Source organism: Hemitrygon akajei, chromosome 21 (assembly GCF_048418815.1).
Source record: "Hemitrygon akajei chromosome 21, sHemAka1.3, whole genome shotgun sequence".
Taxonomy (NCBI): Eukaryota; Metazoa; Chordata; class Chondrichthyes; order Myliobatiformes; family Dasyatidae; genus Hemitrygon; species Hemitrygon akajei.
Window position 1 is genome coordinate 64645750 of NC_133144.1, and position 21198 is coordinate 64666947.

At 42.6% G+C, this 21198-nt stretch overlaps 1 protein-coding gene across 1 annotated transcript in view; it reads left to right on the forward strand.

The window, feature by feature from the left end:
- The window catches only part of zcchc24 (zinc finger, CCHC domain containing 24), a 216530-nt gene that overhangs the window by 166309 nt on the left and 29023 nt on the right, over window positions 1-21198 (forward strand). Inside the window, exon 3 of the mRNA XM_073025610.1 lies at window positions 11791-11955. Coding sequence (XP_072881711.1) covers window positions 11791-11955 — 165 coding nt within the window. The remainder of the gene's footprint in view (window positions 1-11790; window positions 11956-21198) is intronic.

The following is a 21198-nucleotide window of genomic DNA, read 5'->3' on the forward strand; positions in this document are numbered from 1 at the left end:
GACCTTGTACTCAGCTTCTAAAAATCATTTTGATTGATTAGAAAAGAAATCAATGATTCTGTGAAATGTTCTCGGGCAAGAAGTAACTCTTCTCATGTGGCTTAGCTGTTCTGTGCTTCGATCAATTCCCATGGTGCTGTTGGATAAACCAGCACTTTGAGTTCTCCTAGCAACCATTTATCTTGTGTTTGTGAAGTTGGCTAACATTTGGGTTTATCAGCTGCCTCTTTAACTCAATCAAAATACCTCCCAGTAATAATTTAGAGTTTTTCATTAAAAAGCACTTGGCAAAGTAAGCTCTGTGCATGTAATTGCAAATGCAGGAGAAAGCCAAGACTCACCACGATTAACTCAACAAGTTCAATGTTTAAAGTGAATTTATTATCAAAGTACATCTGCAGTATATTACCATTTACAAACAGCAGCATCCATCATCAAGGACCCCCACCAATCAGGAGATGTTCTCTTCACACTGCTGCCATCAGGAAGATGATACAGGAGCCTCAGGACTCGCACCACCAGGGTTCAGGAATAGTTATTACCCCTCAACCATCAGGCTCTTGAACTAAAGGGGATAACTACACTTGCCTCATCACTGACCGGTTCCTACAAATATGGCAACACACACAAAACGCTGGTGGAACGCAGCAGGCCAGGCAGCATCTATAGGAAGTACTGTCGACGTTTCAGGCCGAGACCCTTTGTCAGGACTAACTGAAAGAAAAAATAGTAAGAGATTTGAGAGGGGGAGGGGAGATCCGAAATGCCAATCAACTTTTGAGCTCTTAGCTTCACCCCTCCCCCTCCTGTCTTCTCCTATCATTTCGGATCTCCCCACTCTCCCTCCTACTTTCAAATCTCTTACTATCTTTTCTTTCAGTTAGTCTTGATAAAGAATCTCGGCCCAAAACGTTGACTGTACTTCTTCCTATAGATGCTGCCTGGCCTGCTGCGTTCCACCAGCATTTTGTGTGTGTTGCTTGAATTTCCAGCATCTGCAGATTTCCTTGTGTTTGCCTACAAACTATGGACTCACTTTTGAGGACTTTTCATCTCTTGTTCTCAATATTTATTTATATTATTATTTCTTCTTTTTGCATTTGCTCAGTTTGTTGACCTCTGCACTCCAGTTGAAAGTCCTAGTTGGGCAGTCTTTCATTGATCCTGTTATAGTTACTATTCTATATATTTATTGAGTATGGCCACAAAAAATGAATCTCGGGGTTGTTTTTGGTGACATATATGTACTTTGATAATGACCTTTGAACGTTGATATTAAACCTGATTCTGACCCTGCATTGTTAAACTCCTGGGGAATTATTTGCAGGACTTAAGGTGCTTATTGTCACACCGGGTTGTCGGCCTGCATTTCTGTGATTAAGTCCTGACTGGAAGTTGACCCCATAACTTATGATCAGTAGTTGTAGACACAAGCAAGTATTAGTTAAATCTGATTGAAATATAAATGGGAGTGATTGATTAGTCAGAGAACAATACAGGTCCTTCAGCTCATTGAGCTCTTGCTGATCACAGTGCCCAGCAGCCAGTCCCAATTTCCTACGTTTGGCCCATATCCCTCCAAGTCTCAAACCTTCATGGACCTATCCAACTGCTTCTTAAATATTATCATTCTATCTGCCTCCATCACAACTTTTGGCTGCACATTCCATGTATTCACAACCCTCTGCATGGAACAGTCCTTTTTACATCTTTCCCCTCTCAACCCTAAATCTAATTTTGTCTCCCCCTAGTACCGTGGGGTCGTGTGGCAGGGTGGAGATACATCTCTACTGAAGGAGGCATAAGGTGCTCCTTCCCTTCACAAGCCTGCAGGTCATCCTTGGGCAAGGTGTAGCAGCTGGTGCAGATCACAAGTCCCGGTTATGCAACCACTGACGCCAGGGAGACAATCTCTGAAGAGTTTTGATAATGGCTGAGGTTGCCCGTCTCATAAAGACACTGCCCAGAAGAAGGCAATGGCAAAGCACTTAGAAAAAATTGCCAAGAATATTCCAGGTCATGGGAGGATCATGGTCATCCACATCCTACGGCATGGCACATAAGTGTAAATTGGGGAAAAGTCTTTGTTAGATATGTGGGTTATAACCAAAGAAAAAATGGCTGGAGTCTTTTAGCACTTCAGTGCAAGGTTGTTTATTGGGTGCATCAAAAAACAAACTTACAAAACTTAGCAAAAATACTGAAAACTGCCAATATTTACAAAAAGGCATCTACCAGAAAACAATAATAATTCCATACTTTGTCTAGTGTGAACTCCTGGCGGTCCTGATCTCTCCCTCTCTCTCTCCTACTGAGGATGAAGAGCCCCATTAAGCACCGGGATGTACCATCTATAATTACCAACAAAGTTAATTAAGACTATACAGAATTAGAAAATGATGCACCCTACAATGCATTTACAATCATTGCTACAAAATAAACAGAAGTAGCTAACTTAAATACAGTATGCAATCAATTTACACGTCCGCATTACTAAAGAAATGGAAAATCCCGCTGTGTATGGTGGGAAAAGCACCGTCAAGCCAACCCTTTAGGACCCACTATGAGAGTATACCAGGGGAGACAGTGAAATGCGCAGACTCAGAGCACAACAGCAGAATGACAAGGTGATGTTTGTGCGTGTAAGGAGTGTGTTTACTGAGCTCTGTCCTTCACAGTCTTACCGTCCACCTTTTCTCTGCCTCTCATAATTTTGAACATTTCTGTAAGGCCACCCCTCATCCTCCTACACTCGGAAGAATAGAGAACTAGCCTGGCCAGCCTCTCCCAATGAACAGTATAACTCCGGCCTTCTTGTCCTTACAACACCTTTGTAAATCTTCTCTGTATCCATTCCAGTTTAAGTGCATCGTTTCTGTAACGGGGTGAGGCAGGGTGAGTGTGTGTTTAGTTTGCGGCCGCTGTCTACAGTTCCTGCAGCTTTCATTTCACACTCAGTTCTTGCATCCCAGAGGGAGAGGGAGAGAGAGAGAGAGAGAGAGAGAGAGAGAGAGAGAGAGAGAGAGAGAGAGAGAGAGAGACACACACACACACACAGTCTCTGACAGGTAAGCGCACATCCTGATTTGTTGCTGTTAAATATTAACCCTGTGGATAGCAGTGTGCGGAATATTTATCTAAACAATGGTGTTTTTAAAGCTTGTGGCACAGAAGCACTGGTTGAATACTTCAGCACAAGCTGTCAGAGACCATGAAGCTGCATATGATTCCCTGACCCTGAAGACTGTGATAGATAGAAAATTGTGCCAGATTTTCCGAAGTGCTGGAAGTGCCTGTTCCATGCTGTATTTCCAAAGAAATAAGTAATTTGCAGATTTCAGTAACATCAATTCACATTCTTGTAAATGCAGCAATGTAGGCCCAGTCTACTTGCCCTCAGTTGTCACTTAGTTAGCTGCTTCTTGTAATGCCCACTGAGTGTATGTTTGTGGCTTTTTGCTGCAGCCTATCCACTTCCAGGTTCGGCATGTTGTGTGTTTAGATGCTCTTCTTTACACTCCTATTGAGTTACTGTCGCCGTCCTGTCAGCTTGAGCCAGTCTGGCCGTTCTCCTCTGATCTCTCTCATTAACGAGGCAGTTTTGCCCACAGAACTGCTGCTCACTGGATGTTTTGTTAGAGACTCACAAACAAGAGAAAATTGCAGATGCCGGAAATCCGAGCAACACACACAAAATGCTGGGGGTACTCAGCAGGCCGGGCAGCATCTAGGAAAAGAGTACAGTCGATGTTTCGGGCTGCTAGACGGTTTCAGCCCAAAATGTCGACTGTACTCTTTTCCTAGCTGCTGCCTGGCCTGCTGAGTACCCCCAGCATTTTGTGTTTGAAACTCTAGGGGCTGTTATATGTGAAAATCCCAGGAAATCAGCAGCTTCTGAGATCCTCTAACCACCCCATCTGGCACCAACAATGATTCCACAGTTAAAGTCACTTGGGTCACATTTCTTCCTTATTCTAACATTTAGTCTGAACAGCAATTGAACCTCTTGACCATATTTACATGCATTGAGTTGCTGCCACATGATTCGCTGATGACATATTTGTATTAACAAGCAGGTGTACCTGATAAAGTGGCCACTGAGTGTACGGTATTAAAATACTATAGACTACAATAAGAATTATAAAACAAACAAATTGTGCAACGAGTTCAAAATAGGGAGCTAGTGTTCATAGGGTTGTGAAAATCTGATGGCAGAGAGGAAGAAGCTGTTCCTAAAATGTTGACTGAGAGTCTTCAGGCTCCTGTACCTCCTCCCTGGTGGCAGTAATGAATTACAGGGGAATAGGAGTCTACCAAATCTTTGTCGGGAAAGACCATAAGCTATAAGAAATAGGAGCAGAATTATGCTATTTGGTCCATCTATTGTGCTCCACCATTCAATCATGGCTGAATTATTTTTCCCTCTCAACCCCATTTTCCTGCCTTCAGCGCTTCACCTTTGACCCCTTACTAATCAAGAAACTATCAACCTCCAACATCCCAGCCTCCACAGCCATCTGTGACAATGAGTTCCACAGATTCACCACCCTCTCTATCTCTACTCCTTCTGAGGAAGAATTGAATTGACTTTTCTTACATCCTTCATATACATGATGAGTAAAAATCTTTATGTCATGTCTCCATTCAAATGTGCCATGTGCAATCATAGTAATTTATAATCATTTATAATATATAGAGCAGTCAATGTAATATGGAGTACAGTCAAATCAGTGTCAGTTCATCGGTCTGATGGAAGAAGCTGACCTGGAGCCCATTGGTCCTGGCCTTTATGCTGTGGTGCCATTTCCCGAAGGTAGCAGCTGGAATAGATTGTGACTGGGATGACTTCGGTCCCCAGTGATCCTGTGGGCCCTTTTTACACACCTGTCCATGTAAATGTCTTGGATCATGGGAGGTTCACAACTACAGATGTGCTGGACTGTCCGCATCACTTTCTGCAGAATCCTGCGATTAAGGGAGGTACAGTTCCCGTACCTGGCGGTGATGCAGCCAGTCAGGATGCTCTCAATTGTGCTGCTATAGAAAGTTCTTAGGATCTGGGGGCCCATACCAAACTTCCTCAACCGTCTGGGGTGAAAGAGACGCTGTTGTGCCTTTTTCACCACACAGCTGGTGTGTACAGACCACGTGAGGTCCTCGGTGATGTGGGTGCCAAGGAACTTAAAGCTGTTTACCCTCTCAACCCCAGATCCATTGATGTCAATAGGGGTTAGCCCATCTCCTGTAATCCACAACCAGCTCCTTTATTTTTGTGGCATTGAAGGGAGAGGTTGTTTTCTTGACACCACTGTGTCAGAGAGATGACTTCTTCCCTGTAGGCCAAAAGTGGAGCTTGTGGGCTTTCTTGGACATACCAGCTTCATTGCAGGGAGGCTGCCATCACCCCAGGAATTGATGGGCCAAATGGCCTATTTCTGCTACTATGATTTATGGACTAAATCCTGAACTAAGAGGGAAGATGGTATAGGCCGCTATACGTTGTAGAACAACTGTCAGTCAGAGCTCCCAAAAAAGGTACTGGAGGGCAAGGGCATTTCAAGAACTGGTGGGAGAGTCAAGTTGGTCTTGGGCCCCTTAGCCAAGAAAGGATGTGCTGGCATTGGAGAGGGTCCAGAGGAGGTTCACGAGAATCATTCCGGAATGAAAGTATTCATGCATGAGTGTTTGATGGCTCTAGGCAGGTTCATGCTGGAGTTTAGAAGAACAAGGGGGAATCTCATTGAAATCTATTGAATATTGAAAGGCCTAGGTAGAGTTGATGTGGGGAGGATGTTTCCTAAAGTCAGGCAGTCTAGGACCAGAGGGCACAGCCTCAGAATATAAAGATATCCCTTTAGAACAGAGATTTTGAGGAATTTCTTCAGCCATAATGTAGTGAGTCTGTGGAATTAATTGCCGCAGACTGCTGTGGAGGCCAAGTCGATGGGTATATTTAAAGTGGTGATTGATAAGTTGTTGATTAGTAAGGATGTCAAAGGTTACAGGGAGAAGGGTTGAGAGGGATAATAAATCAGCCATGATGGAAGGGCAGAATCAGAATCAGTTTAATATCACTGACAGATGTCATGAAATTTGTTGTTTTGTGACATAATATAAAACTATAATTACAGTAAGAAATATGTATATAAATTAAATAAATAGTATAAAAAGAGAACAGACTTGATAGACCCAAGAGACTGAATGTCCTAATTCTGCTCCAATGTCTTATGGTTTTATGTTTGGCTGACAAAGGAGATAGGGTGTACAGTTGACATTAGAAAGATATTGTCATGAATTAAGAAAGTACATTTGTATCTTTGATAAAATGCTGCGCGCCCATGAACTGAAGTCTGGAACCCATCAACACATTCCATTCTCTGTCATCTCACCATCCAACTGAAGTGAAGCTCTAGCAGACCACAGCCTCATTTCACTCAATCAATCAGACTGTGCAGCCATGAATGTTTCTTTCAAAAAGCAAGGGAAATTGATTCTGACCAGCAGCCAAGCTAAGGGCACAGAGCAGCCAGGCCTTGCAGAAGATGAGAAACAGAAGAAAGATGAAGCCACATCCTCACATTTTTACCCTGCCTCTTCATGAGATAATGGTTGGATGAAACTAGAACTGGAGGTCATGGGTTAAGGGTGAATGTTTAAGGGGAACATAAGAGGGGAACTTCTTTATTCAAAGGGTGGTGAGAGGGTGGAACAAGCTGCCAGTGGAAGTGGTGGATTTGGTTTGAGTTCAACATTTAAGAGAAATTTGGGCCAGTACATAGATGAGAGGGGTATGGAGGGCTATGGTCCAGGTGCAGGTCGATGGGAGTAGACTAGAGTTTCCAATCCTGTGTCCACAGACCCCTTGCTTAATGTTATTGGGCCATGGCATAAAGAAGGTTGGGAACCTCTGGACTAGACAGATGAACAATTCAGTACAGATTAGATGGGCCAAAGGGCCTGCTTCTGTACTATAGTGTTCTCCGACTCTATGACTGATCCTTACTTTGGTATCACATTCCTATTGCCCTTTCATTTTTCTAACATTCAGAAAAAAATCTGCTCACTAGTCAGTGACTGGATCTCCAGAGAAGTGGTGTACTATCTGCTCAAAGTTCAAATTTTATTATAAAAGTAAGTATATGTCCTCAGATGCTACTGTCATTCATTCATTTCTTACAGATATTCACAGTAGAACAAAGAAGTACAATAGAATCAATGAAAAACTACACACTAGGACTGACAAACAACCTACGTGAAAACTGAGCAAATAAATAAATAATTCCAGGAACCTGAGTTGTAGAGTCATTGAAAGTGCGTTGATAGGTTGTGGTCAGTGATCAGTTCTGTTTTGAGGTGAGTCAAGTCATCCACATTGGTTCAGAAGTCTGATGGTTGAGGGGTACAACCTGTTCCTGAACCTGGTGGTGTGGGTCCTAAGGCTCCTGTGCCTCCTTCTGATGATAGTAGTGAGTGGAGACCATGCCTGAATGATGGGGGTCTTTGATGATGGTTGTGGCTTTCTGAATGTCCCACCATTGATTTTGAGATTGTAAGCTGCAGATCATGACATCTAGCCAAAGGAAACACCAACTCCACATCAACCATGTCGAACCCTGTACAAATTTTGCCATTGAGAAGCTGTGTTTCTTCTGAGATGTTTATGAACTCTCTTCTGAGCTATTAATGGAGATGAGACCATTGACCTTCTTAAGGGGCAAAGGGTAGCACAGCAATTAGTGAAATGCCATTGCAGCTCGGTGCATTCCAGAGTTCAGAGTTCAATTCTGGCAACATCTGTAAGTAGTTTGTTTGTTCTCCCCATGGCTGAGTGGGTTTCCTCCCACATTCCAAAGACATACTGGTTAGCAGGTTAATTGGTCACGGTAAATTATCCTGTGATTAGGCTAGGGTTAGTTAGGTAGATTGCAGGGCAGTGTGGCTTGTTGGGCCGGAAGGGCCATTTTCACACTGTAACTCTAAATAAATAAGAATTTTGTACATTTCTGTGAAATTGTTTCACGTTCTTGTAACCTCAGCAATGTAGGCCCGGTCTATGTACACTCAGTGGCCACTTCACTAGCTACCTCCTGTACCTAATAAACAGACCACTGAGTGTACATTCGTGATCTTCTGCTGCTGCAGCCATCCCGCTTCAAGGTTCGACATATTGTGCGTTCAGAGATGCTCTTCTGTCATTTGTGCTCTGCATCGGTGCACTGTTATCAAGATTTGATCTGTATGCACAGTATTTAAGAGAAGTTTTTCACTGTACCTCAATACATGTGACAACAATAAACCAATTCACCATTTTCCTGTTTGTTTCCCAGGGTTGAGGGATCAAGAACTAGAAGACATAGGTTTAAGGTGAGAGGGGAAAGATTTAATAGGAACTTGGGCAACTTTTTTAGACTAAGGGTGCTATCTCCATGGAATGAGCTGCCAGAGGATGTGTTTGAGGCAGGTACAAAGACAACTTTTAAAAGACATTTGGACAGGTAGGTGGACAGGAAAGGTTGAGAAGGTTATGGGCCAAACAGTGGCAAGTAAGACGAGGATGGGGCTTTGAATCATAAACACCGTGTCTGTGGGCTCCTCAACATTTACTCAGCCATGTGCTGAACTGAGCCTGAGGCTGTGGCCTGCTCGAGCTGCTTCGGGTGTCATGTCTATCGACTTACTTTTGTTCTGAGTACTTTTTGCTTACTTGTACTGCTTGCACGATTTGTTTTTTTTTTCTCTCTCTGCACATTAGGTGTTTTTCTAATAGGTTCTTTTGGGTTTCTTTGTTTTGTATCTGCCTGTAAGGACAGAAATCTCAAGAGGGAAATGCACCATGGATATCAGACCAGCTAATGAGTTTGAATTCTGCTGCGGGAAAGGAAACCTTGCCTCTGCCAATGACATTCAAATGAATAATTAAAACAGCAAATAAGTCCATTTTGTTCTTCTGTTAATTACTCTGATTCTTTATTCTGTTGATACCTCACATGGGAGGCAATGTTAAATACAAGAGGACAAACATTTGAAGTGAAGGGGAAAAGTTTACAAGTGATGTGCAGGGCAAGTGTTTTTACACAGAGTGTTATAAGCTTGGAACAGTCTGCCAGGGAGAGTGCTAGAAGCAGATACAATATTGGCTGTTGGATTGACACAGGCAGAAGAGATTTAGTTAAATTTGGCATAGTGTTCAGCACAGCATTGTGGGCCAAAGAGCCTGTTCCTGTGATGTACATTTCTATGTAAAGAGATTATCTGGTTATTATCATACTTTAGGAGTTTCCTGTATGCATATTGGTTGTTGTCTTAGCTACATTTGTATAATGACATTGCTTTAAAAATACTTAATTAGTTGTATTTGTGTCTATATACTGTAAATCATGATAACTTGTTGTACTATATGCTCTTAACTTATTCCAGCATCTGCAAAATCTCTTGTGTTTATAACTTATCACTTATGGTTAAAAACAATACCTCCCAATTCCTCAGCTGGTGTTCTAGGGGATCCTTTATACCATGGTTAAATATGGTTTGCCTTTGTACTTTTTCCTGTGCCGTATAAATAATGGTTATTGCATGCAAATGATGACAATGTGCGGCTTGGGAAGGAGAATTGCCTTGGATGTACAGTACTTAATTATCTCACTCTGAGCCCAGATCCCAGAGTTGGTCACCGTCCCAGCAACTGAGCCTGAGAAATAGAATTATCTGGAAATGTGATGATAAATAAAATAAGGCTTTTAAAATGTCAAGTGGGAAGCTGTTAACAGTGACAAGAAACAGGGGCACAGCTCTATGCAGGCATCTTATGAGATACAGCCAACCTGCTCATGGACTGTTTGTCCCACTCCCATCAGGAAGGAGGCTACATATCATCCACACCAAAACCACCAGACTCAAAAACAGTTACTTTCCCCAAGCAGTAAGGCTGATCAATACCTTCACCCACTAACCCACCCCTCCACACCCCCAGCCACCACTAGTTTATCATTTCCTGTCAGTCACTGTATGTACAAACACTCCTGTGCCAAAGTGTCACTTTATGGACATAAAATCAATCTATGTATACAAGTTATTGTGTATTTATATTTATTGTGTTTTTTTATTATTGTCTTCTTTATCTTATGGGTTTTTTTGTGCCGCATCGGATCCGGAGTAACAATTACTTCATTCTCTTTTACTCTTATTGGAAGTGACATTAAACAAAGTTGAATCTTGTAAATGAAGTATATGGAAGAGATGTGGTTAATAGGATTGGACTTCGAAATAATAATTCCACTGGTATTAAAATCAAGGAAACAATAGGACAGTATAGAGCTCAAGAGCTCCCAAAATAACTGTTTTGATATGACAGGCGTCGGATATTATCAGTGTGATGAAATGTAAGCAAGAGCAATGTTATCAAGTCCATGAGCCAGGAATAACTGTCCCTTTGAGTTGGCCTTTAGTGTGTACTGATGAAGGATGGAAACCCCACTTCGATACACACTCAGTGGCCACTTTATTGAACACCTCCTGAACCTAATAAAGTGGCCATTGAGTGTATATCTGTGGCCTTCTGCTGCCATAGCTTTTCCTCTTCAAGGTTCGACGTGTTGTGCATTCAGAGATGCTCTTCTGCACACCACTGTTGTAACGTGTGGTAATTTGAGTTACAGTCGCCTTCCTGTCAGCTTGAACCAGTCTGGCCATTCTCCTCTGACCCTCTCATTAACAAGGTATTTTTGCCCACAGAACTGCTCCTCACTGGATGTTTTTGTATTTTGCATCCTCTGTGAAGTCCAGAGGCTGATTTGCGTGAAAATTCCAGGAGATCAGCAGTTTCTGAGATATTCAACCACCCATCTGGCACCAACAACTACTCCACAATCAAATGCACTCAGATCACATTTCTTCCCCAATCTGACGTTTGGTCTGAACAAGTATACCCCTTGACCCCTTGCTGTTATGTATTGAGTTGCTGCCATATGGTTGCCTGATTAAATATTTGCATTAATGAGTTTGTATACAGGTGTAACTAATAAAATGGTCACTGAGTGTGGGTGGGGAAGGCGATGAAATAAGGAGGTGATAGGTGGAAAAGGTAAAGGGCTGAAGAAAAAGGAATCCAACAGGAGAGGAGAATGGACCATAGGAGAAAGGAAGGGGGGGTAAGGTCATCAGGGGGACGTGATAGGCAGATGAGAAGAGGCCAGAGTGGGAATAGAAGAAGAGGGGAGGGTGAGTGGAAAATTGCCAGAAGTTGGAAAATCAATGTTCATACTATCAGGTTGGAGGCTACCAAGACAGAATAGGAGGCATCTTGGCACAAGAGGAGGCCATGGACCAATAAGGAATGTGAATGGGGATAGGAATTAAAATTGATGTCCAGTAGGTTCTGCTTTTTGCACATAGAGCTGAGGTTTCCCAGTCTACATCGGATCTCACCAATGTAGAGGAGATTGCATCGGGAGCACTGGGTACAGTAGATATCCCAACAGATTTGCTGCTAAATTGTTGCCTCACTTGGAAGGACTGTTTGGGACCCTGATTGGAGGTGAGGGAGGAAGTGAATGGGCAGGTGTAGCACTTCTTTCACTTGCAGGGATAAGTGCCAGGAGGGAGAATGGTGAGGAGGGATGAATGGACAAGGAAATCAGTGATCCCTACGGAAAGTGGAGAGTGGGGGTGCTAAAGATGTATTTGGTGGCAGGGACCCACTGAAGATGATGGGAGCTGGGGAGAATTATGTGTTGGGTGGTAGGTGATATTCCTGCCGTTTTAACATCTGCCTGTGTCTGTTTAATTTTGTAGGCTCGTCCTAAAGGAGAAGGGTTGACTCCCTACCAGGGAAAGAAACGCTGCTTCGGTGAATACAAATGCCCCAAGTGCAAAAGGAAATGGATGAGTGGAAACTCCTGGGCCAACATGGGGCAAGAATGCATCAAGTGCCACATCAATGTTTACCCCCACAAGCAGGTACAGTGCACCTCGGTATCCAGCTGTTCACATGCATGACACAACGCAAAGGAGCTGGTTCATTGAAAATCTTTCTTCCGTACTTGATAGTGGGTAGATGTTTGAATTCCCTCCTTGTGTGGGATATATCAAACCCAGCTGTGGTGACAGAAGAGTAGATGTGAAGAACTTTAAGACAGGTGAACAGTAGAACATAATAATTCATTAAAAAAATCAGTTTTATATAAAAGTACTTCATAGCTTTGGGGTGATGGAATGGAGATGTGGTCTCTAACAAAGAAGGTGCAGGTCGCTCCTTCCCTCCACTAGCCTGCAGGTCACCCTTGGGCAAGGTGTAGCACCTGCTTAGCCCCCGATCAGGGTCATGAGACAGTGGATGGCCATATGAGCAGCTGGTGCCTATCACAAGCTCTGGTTATGCGACAAAAGGACTGTTTCTTTGCTACATTTCTCTGGCTGTATGAGAGAAGATACTGACATTGACATATTTGTGATTTATACAATGAATTTGCAGGTTTTTGTGGAGATCATGTTGATGATATATTTCCAGTGCCGGCCGAAAAGGTCTTGTTTCCATCCTGTGTGAATGTATGAATCTTTGATAGACCAGGGTCTGAAAATCACTTATTCCAGTATGGGTTTTGCACTTACGAATGGCAGGATGAACTCCATGGTGGGAGAGAGAGAAGACCCACTGCTCACGACACATACAAAATCCCAATAAGAGATCTCGGCCCAAAATGTTGACTGTTTATTCCTCTCCATAGATGCTGCCTGATCTGTTGAGTTTCTCAAGTATTCTGTACACTTTACTCTGGATTTCCAGCATCTGCAGAATCTCTTTATTTTTCTTGTTAGTTAGAGATACAACTCAGTTACAAGCCTTTCCAGTCTAACAAGCTCGTGCTGCCCAATTACACCCATGTGATCAATTAAATGTTCTCCATATTTACCTGCAGGCTAGCGGAGGGACCGAAGGCCTTACACCTCCTTTCGTAGAGGTTATCTCCACCCTGCCATCCGATATATGTACCTTGATAATAAATGTATTTTGAACTTTGAACCTACTAACCCGTATGTGTTTGGATTTCTGTTTAAGAATTGTGGGTAACCCAGTGACATGGTTTCTTGCCGCAGGCAAGATAACACAGCAATAAATCCTCTGTTTGTTTTTTTTTAACTGTGCAAACCAAGAGCTATGGTGTTGGTTCTGATGGAGAGTGTCAATCCACTGCATTGACTGGAGCTCGGGTAACAGAGGAGACTTGGGTAAATACTCAGTTCTCTCAGTCCAAACAGCTTGTCTGAAAATAGCTGGCTGACATGCATTAAAAAATGTATATATAAATACTGCTCTGTTTTAAAGGAATTTGGGATCATGACAGATCAGGAAAAAAGAGAGAAAAGAAACAAGTTAGTTTTAATTTGCAGAGACCCAACACTAAATCCTCCGACATCAAGTTGCTCACCCACTGAGGTGATGTAAGAATTATCCATTTCTGCTGTAAAACAAGGGTTCTTGAACCATTACACAGTGACTTCTGGTCTCAGGTTCAGAGTCAAGTTCAGATTCAGTTTTATTAATCAGATATATATTAATAATTTCTTTAACCTGAGGGTGGGTACTGAATCTATCACAGACAGCTGTGGAGGCGAAGTCATTGGGTATACTTAAAGTAGAGGTTTTATAGGTTTTTGATTTTCAGGGGCATCAAAGGTTATGGGGGGAAGGCAGGAAAGGTTGAGAGGGGTAATTTATCAGTCATGGTGAAATGGCAGAGCAGACAAGATGGGCTGAATTGTCTAATTCTTATGAACATAGAAGCTTACAGTGAAGGGTGTTGTTTCTGTAACCAGCACACTTAAGGATGTGCTGGGGACAGCCCACAAGTGTTGTCACACATTCTGGCCCCAACATAACATGCCCACACTGCTGGGCAGAACAACACAGAGCATAACAAGCAACAAAACAATAATGGTGGAGCAAGCAAGCCCAGTTCCTCCATCTCTGCACAGATAGACAGTTCTCTAACCCCTTATAGAACAGAAGTTTTTAAAAATCCTAAAAAAAGACTAAGCTTGAGCTCCGACCTCAACAGAGACAACAGCTCAGCAACATTTCTGCTTGTAACATTGCTGAAATATTAATGCCATGGGCTAATATTTCTTTATTTGTATTTACTTTTAATTATGCACTGGTGCATTCCTATCTGACTACATAATTTTATTTTATTTGTTTAGAGGTACAGCACAGTAACAGGCCCTCCTGGCCCAATGAGCCACACTGCCCAGTTGCACGCATATGACCATTTAAGCTACCAACAGGATTAGTAATCTAAGGCACAGGAGTGTAACGTTGACACCTATCACCGAAATGGGTTAATTCCTGCCGCTGTCTGTGAGGAGTCTGTACGTTTTCCACATGGCTGTTTGGGTTTCTGCTAAGAGCTCTGGTTTCCTCCCACATTCCTGAGATGTACCGGTTAGTTGTGGGTTTGCTGTGTTGGCATTGGCGTCGTGGTGACTTTTGTGAGCTGCCCCCAGCGCATCCTCAGACCATGTTGGTCGTTGAATGCAAAAATGACACATTCCACTCCAGGTTTTGAAGTTTCAGTGTACCTGTGACAAATGAAGCTAATCCTTTTCTTTGTTCATTCAATGTTTCAGATGTGTTGGCAGTGTTGGTCCAAGTCCGATCAGTAGTTCCTGAAGTACCTGTGTAGCCACAGGATTGGGGAGAGGGTGGCTTGGACAAGGGAGAAAACTTGGTGGTGGGGGAGAGCAGATGAGTGATACAAAGATTTCAACATTGATTCAAACTGTTATCATGTTGAGGAATTTTGGGCAGAGGTGGGTACGTGAACGTGTGGGTTTCCTCCGGGTGCTCCGGTTTCCTCCCACATTCCAAAGGTGTGCGAGTTAGCGAGTTTGGGCATGCTTTGTTGACGCCAGAAGCGTGGCGCCTCTCCCAACACGTCGTAGGGACATGTTGATCATGCACGTGTAACGAATAAAGCTAATCTTCCATCTTTAATCAGGGTTTTATAAGCAATTACCATTCTGCAGAACTCAGCACTAGGCTAATCGTTAAATTCCTCCACGTGGGATGTTGGCTGTTTCTCTTTTTGCATGAGCACGGCCTGACCGGCTGGGAATATCCCACAGTCCTGCCGTTTCCAACCCATTACGCTTGCTTGTGTTATCGCCATCTCACCATGCCCAGTAAACATTTGACCAGATGACCTCCACAACTTACCACAGGGCAATGCTGACTTCACCACATGAAAAATATTCCCTTTGATTTAACCATCCCCAAACCTTCTCTCCAACCATTTTAGCACAGCATTTCAAGCATTGCGACAGTAGCTACATTGCAGACATACTTCTGTGCTCATTATAAATCCTGTGTAAATGCCTTCTTGTCTGTCTGCTTAGCCTCACTGTAAAATGGGGGGCTTTGTTTAAGTAGGGCAGAATGTGCATTTGGAATATTTTAGGGGTGCTAGGGTAGCATAGCAGTTTGAAAGTTCTTCCCACTCCTCATTTGGCAACAGGCGGCAATCTTTAGCATATGTCTGTTGTACGAGGCTGATTTGCTAGCCCAACCCAGCACGGGTAGGACTTGTACAAAGAGTTGGCCGGATTCAAACCCAGGACCTCGTGTTCCGAAGTCTGGGTGCTGATGCCACTACACCACTGGTACAGACTAGCACAGTGGTTATTGCAGTGTGATTAGAGTTTGGGATCGTAGTTCAGAGTTCAATTCTGGCACCCTCTGTTAGAAGTTTGTACCTTCTTCCCGTGGGCGTGTCGGTTTCCTCCAGGTGCTCTGGTTTCCTCCCACCATCCAAAGACATAGGTTAATGGGTCAATGTAAATTGTCCTGTGATTAGGCTAGGGTTAAATTGGTAAACTGCTGGGCAGTGAAGCTCACTGGGCTCGAAGGGCCTGTTCCACACTGTATCTCTAAATGAAAAATAAAATGTTTACATATTGCTCAAAGGAAGATCCCTGTGACAGAAAGTGCAAGAGTTTGCATTCAATTAGCACCTTTAATAACGCGCCAAAGCATTTTGCAATGAACGAGAAGCACATTTGAACTGTGGTAGGGGTGTTCACAAAACTGTGGCAGCAAGTTTGTGCTTAACAGGCAATTATCAAATAAATTTTCAGATTATCTGCATTAATTGGTACAAATTATGAAGTCATGAGGCATAGGATCCATGGAAACTTGGCTGTGTGGCATCGGAAATCTGAGGGTGGTAGTAGATGGAGTGTATTCTGCCTGGAGGTTTGTGACCAGCAATGTTCCACAGGGATCTGCTCTTTGTGATTTTTATAAATGACTTAAAGAGGAGGGTTGGATTAGTAAATTTGCAGATGACGCAAAGGTTGGTGGATAGTGTAGAAGGTTGTGGCAGATTACAACAGGACATTGATAGGATGCAGAGCTGGGCTAAGCTGAGCAGGGGCAGATGGAGTTCAATCTGGAAAAGTGTGAAGTGATTCACTTTGGAAGGTCAAAATTGAAGGTTGATGGCAGGATTCTGAGCAGTGTGGAGAAACGGGGATCTTGGGGTCCAAGTCCAAAAATCCCTCAAAGTTGATATACAAGTTGATAGGGTGGTTAAGAAGGTATATGGTGCATTGACATTCATTAGACTGAGGATTGGGTTTAAGAGCTGTGAAGTAATGTTGCAGCTCCATAAAACTCTGATTAGACCACACTTGGAGTTATATGTTCAGTTCTGGTCACCTCATTATTAGAAGAATGTGGAAGCTTCAGAGAGAGTGAAAATCTTCTTCTGTTCTTTCTTATAAAACGTGAGTATATTTTATGCTTAGATAATGTTTCACTAGTGAATGCAGCTTATATGATGCCATGTGCCTGTGATCTGCTGCAGGCTTTTCATGGCACCTGTACATACAGATGCTGCGCATCTGGCTTTGTCTTTGACTGATTCTACTCCAGTACATTTTGGACAGACGGTGGCTCCAATAGACACGACAGCAGGGGTCACTTGGCAGTATCTTACAATTGGTGACAAATGTGGTCACTGTGTAATGGTGGAGGATGTTGAGGCATCCTATGGTAGTGTAGCAGTTAGCAGGGCGCTAATACAGCTTGGCGTGTCAGAGTTCAGAGTTCAATCTGAAAGAAGTCTATATGTCCTCTCTGTGGAATGCTTGGGTTTTCTCCAGGTACTCTGGTTTCCTCCCACAGTCCAAAGACTGTGGTTAATTGGTCATTGCAAATTATCCCATGATTAGATTAAGGTTAAGTCGGGGGTCACTAGGTGGTGTGGTCAGGAGGGCCTATTCCATGCTGTATCTTTAATTAAAATTTAAAACTAAATAAATCTGTTCAAGCCTGAAACGAGCACTGAGAATTCACCAGTCTTGTGCATGTCCAACAGAGACCATATCCCGTTCCGTATCGTTGTACTCTGTTATTGTGTTCCTCCTACTACCTCAATACACTGTGCAATGAAGTTATCTGAATGGACACGTGCAGAAATGAAGATTAATCATTGTTTTGATGTACATGTGACGAGGAAGAGGGGAGAAGAATGAGTGTTTGGGTGAGTGGGTGGGGTCTGTGACGATGCTGGCTGCTTTACTGAGGCAGCGAGAAGTGAAGACGGAGTCCATAGGGAGGAGGCTGGTTTCTGTGATATTCTGAGCCGTGCCCATCACTCTCTGCCGTTTCTTGCGGTCACGGGCAGAACAGCTGCCATGCCAAGTCTTGATGCAACCAAGCAGGAGAAAGTATCTCCTGCCCCCACGTGTGGTCTTACCTCACCCCTGCCAACTTGCATTCCTTCCCTTCCCCCAACCTTCTGATTGTAACTTCTGCCTCCTTCCTTTCCAGTCCTGATGAAGGCTCTCAGCCCATAATGTTGACAGTTTATTCCCCTCCGTAGATGCTGCCTGACCTGCTGAGTTCCTCCAGCATACTGTGTGTGTTACGCTAGATTTCCAGCACCTGCAGAATCTCTTGTATTGAAGAGCCTGATTATGAAATTACAGTGTAAAGTGAGGAGGCCTGATGAAGAGTTTTAGCTGATCACCACACACAGATACAACAGTTAAATGCTTGGAAGATGATGAAGGGGAGTATCTTCTGTGACCACCCAGGACCACTCAGGATTTTGAATTCGAGCATTCCGTCAGTTGCAAGAAAAAGTTTGTGAACCTTTTGCAATTACCTGTTTTCTTGAGTTGATTACTCATAAAATGTAGTCTAATCTTCATCCAAGTCACAATAATAAACAAACACAAACTGCCTAAACTAATAACACATAAATAATTGTGCTTCTTGTCAATACCGAGTACACCATTTAAACAATCAGTCTAGGTTCAAAAAAATATGTGAACCTCTGGGGTGATGGCATCTACAGAAGCTTGGAGTCAGGTGTTCCATCAATGAGATGTGATTAGATGTGGGTTGTAGAGGTGCCCTGCCCTATAAAAAAAGTCACAAAAAGTCAGGTTACTGACAGAGCCTGCTCTTTTCAAGAAAGATCTGTTTATGATCATGTGCCTGTGCCGGAAAAAGACCTGCAAAAATCTTTAAAACTTGCTAAAGTCTCTGTTCATGTGTCCATTATAAGGGAAAAAAACACTAAACAAGAATGGTATTCATGGAAGGACACCACAGAGGAAACCACTGCGCTCCAAAAAAAAATTGCTGCACATCTCAAGTTTGCAAAAGACCACCTGGATGTCCACAACACTTCTGGGGCAATATTCTGAGGACATAAGAGTTAAAAGTTAAACTTTTTGGCAGAAATACACACTGCTATGTTTGGAGGGAAAAGGGCACTGCACACCAGCACCAAAACCTCATCCCAACCGTGAAGCACGGTGGAAGGAGCATCATGGTCTGGGGCTGCTTTGCTGCCTCAGGGCCTGGACAGCTTGCAGTCGTTGAGGGAGTGATGAGTTCAAAAATTGTATCAAGACATTTTACAGGAGAATGTCAGGGTAGTGGCCTGTCACCTGAAGCTTAATAAAGTTGGATAATGCAACAAGACAATGATCCGAAACACAAAAGTAAATCAACAGCAAAATAGTTTAAAAGAAGAAAATTCACATTTTGGAATGGCCAAGTCGTAGTCCAGACTTTAACCCAATTGAGATGCGGTGGCATGACCTGAAGAGAGCTGTTCATGCAAAATATCCCAGAAATGTTGATGAACTGAAACAGTTTTGTATTGAAGAATGGTCTGAAATTCCTTCCTACCGTTGTGCAAGTCTGATCAACAGCTACAGGAAATGTTTGGTGGACATTATTGCTGCAAAAGGAGGTTCTGCCATAAAATGTATTATTGAATACGAGGCTTCACATACTTTTTCCAGCCTGGACTGTGAATGATTAAACAATGTGTTCAATAAAGACATGAAAAGTACAATTATTTGTAGTGCTATTAGTTTAGGCTGATTATATTTGTCTATTATCATGGCTTAGGTGAAGATCAGACCACATTTTTTGAGTAATTATTGCAGAAAAACAGGTATTGCAAAGGGTTCACAAACTTTTTCTTGAAACTGTACATTAAAACATACTGTGAAGTGTGACATTAATCTCTTTCAATCTTTTATTGAATTTTTCAAAAACAGATACATAACAGTCATAATAGTACAAAGAGAGTGAGATTACATTGTTGGCAATTACCACATGAGTAAAAACTAAAGGTAACACCAATATAATAGACCTCCCAAACCCTTGATATAAACAAGATACCAAAAAAAATAAAAAGATGGAAAAAAAACCCCAAATTGAAAAATCAAAAACAAAATAAACTAAATACAACTAAAACTAAACTAAAAAAAGCTGGGCTATTCTATTACATCAAAAAAAAAACATTAGTGTCATCAACTTCCCTCCTCTACTCAAATTAATGAATGATATAAAGGAATCGGAAAAGGTCAAATTATATTCTGTGAAAGTATTGAATAAAAGGCCTCCAAGTTTCTTCAAATTTAATCGAGGGATCAAAGGTACCACTTCTAATTTTTTCTAAATTTAAACAGGATATGGTTTGAGAAATCTCATGTCATATCAGAGAAGATTGAGCTGGTCACCACACTTCTGGCACCAATATAGCATAGCCTCAGCTCACTAACCCTAACCCGTAGGAATGTGGGAGGAAACTGAGGCACCCGGAGGAAACTCATGCAGTCATGGAAGAAGGTACAAAGTTCTTACAGACAGTGGTGGGAACCCCATCTTACAGCTGGCATTGTAAAGCGATCATGCTAACCACTATGCTACCATGCTGCTCCTTTATCCCCACTATAATGGCCCCCAGCTATCAAAGTTGGGACAACGTTTCTGTGTTGGAGAGGGTACAGAGGAGATTCACCAGGATGTTACCTGGAATGGAGCATGTCAGGCAGAAGGTGGGACTAGATTGCTTTCCCAAGAAGCAGAGGAGCGTGAGGAGTGAACTGGATATAATCATAAGGAGAATAGATAGGTTGGATAGTAAAAACTGTTTTCCATTGCTCAGAGGTAGTAAGTGTTGAACAGATCTGCAGGATTTGTTTTCTAAGCAGAGATTGACTGGATTGGGTGGTGGTGGAGACAGATTCTCTAATGATATTGATCAGACATCAACACAAGCATATGAATTCATAGACCCATAGAAAAGTACAGCACAGAAACAGGCCCTTCAGCCCATCTAGTCTGTGCCAAACTATTTAAACTGCCTAGTCCCATCGACCTGCACCTGAACCATAGCCCTCCATACCCCTACCATCTATGTACCTATCCAAACTTCTCTTAAACATTGAAATCAAACTCACATGCTCTATGTGTGCTGGAAGCTTCCACACTCATAATCCTCTGAGTGAAGACATTTCCCCTCATATTCCCTTCAACTTTACTCCTTTCACCCTTAACCCTTGACCTCTGGTCCCACCCAACATCAGTGAAGGAGCCTACTTGCATTTACCCTGTCTATACCCCACAAAATTTTGTATAGCTCTATCAAATCTCCTCTCAATCATCAACATTCCAAGGAATAAATTCCTAACCTATTCAAACTTTCCTTATAACTCAGATTCTCCACTCCTGGCAACATCCCTGTCAATGTTCTCTGCACTTTTTCAACATTATTTATATCTTTTCTGTAGGTTGGTAACCAAAACTGCACACGATACTCTAAATTAGGAGTATTGTGACAATTTCCAAAGAACTAAGGACACTCTGTGGGTAAATGAGAGTCGTGTAGGTAG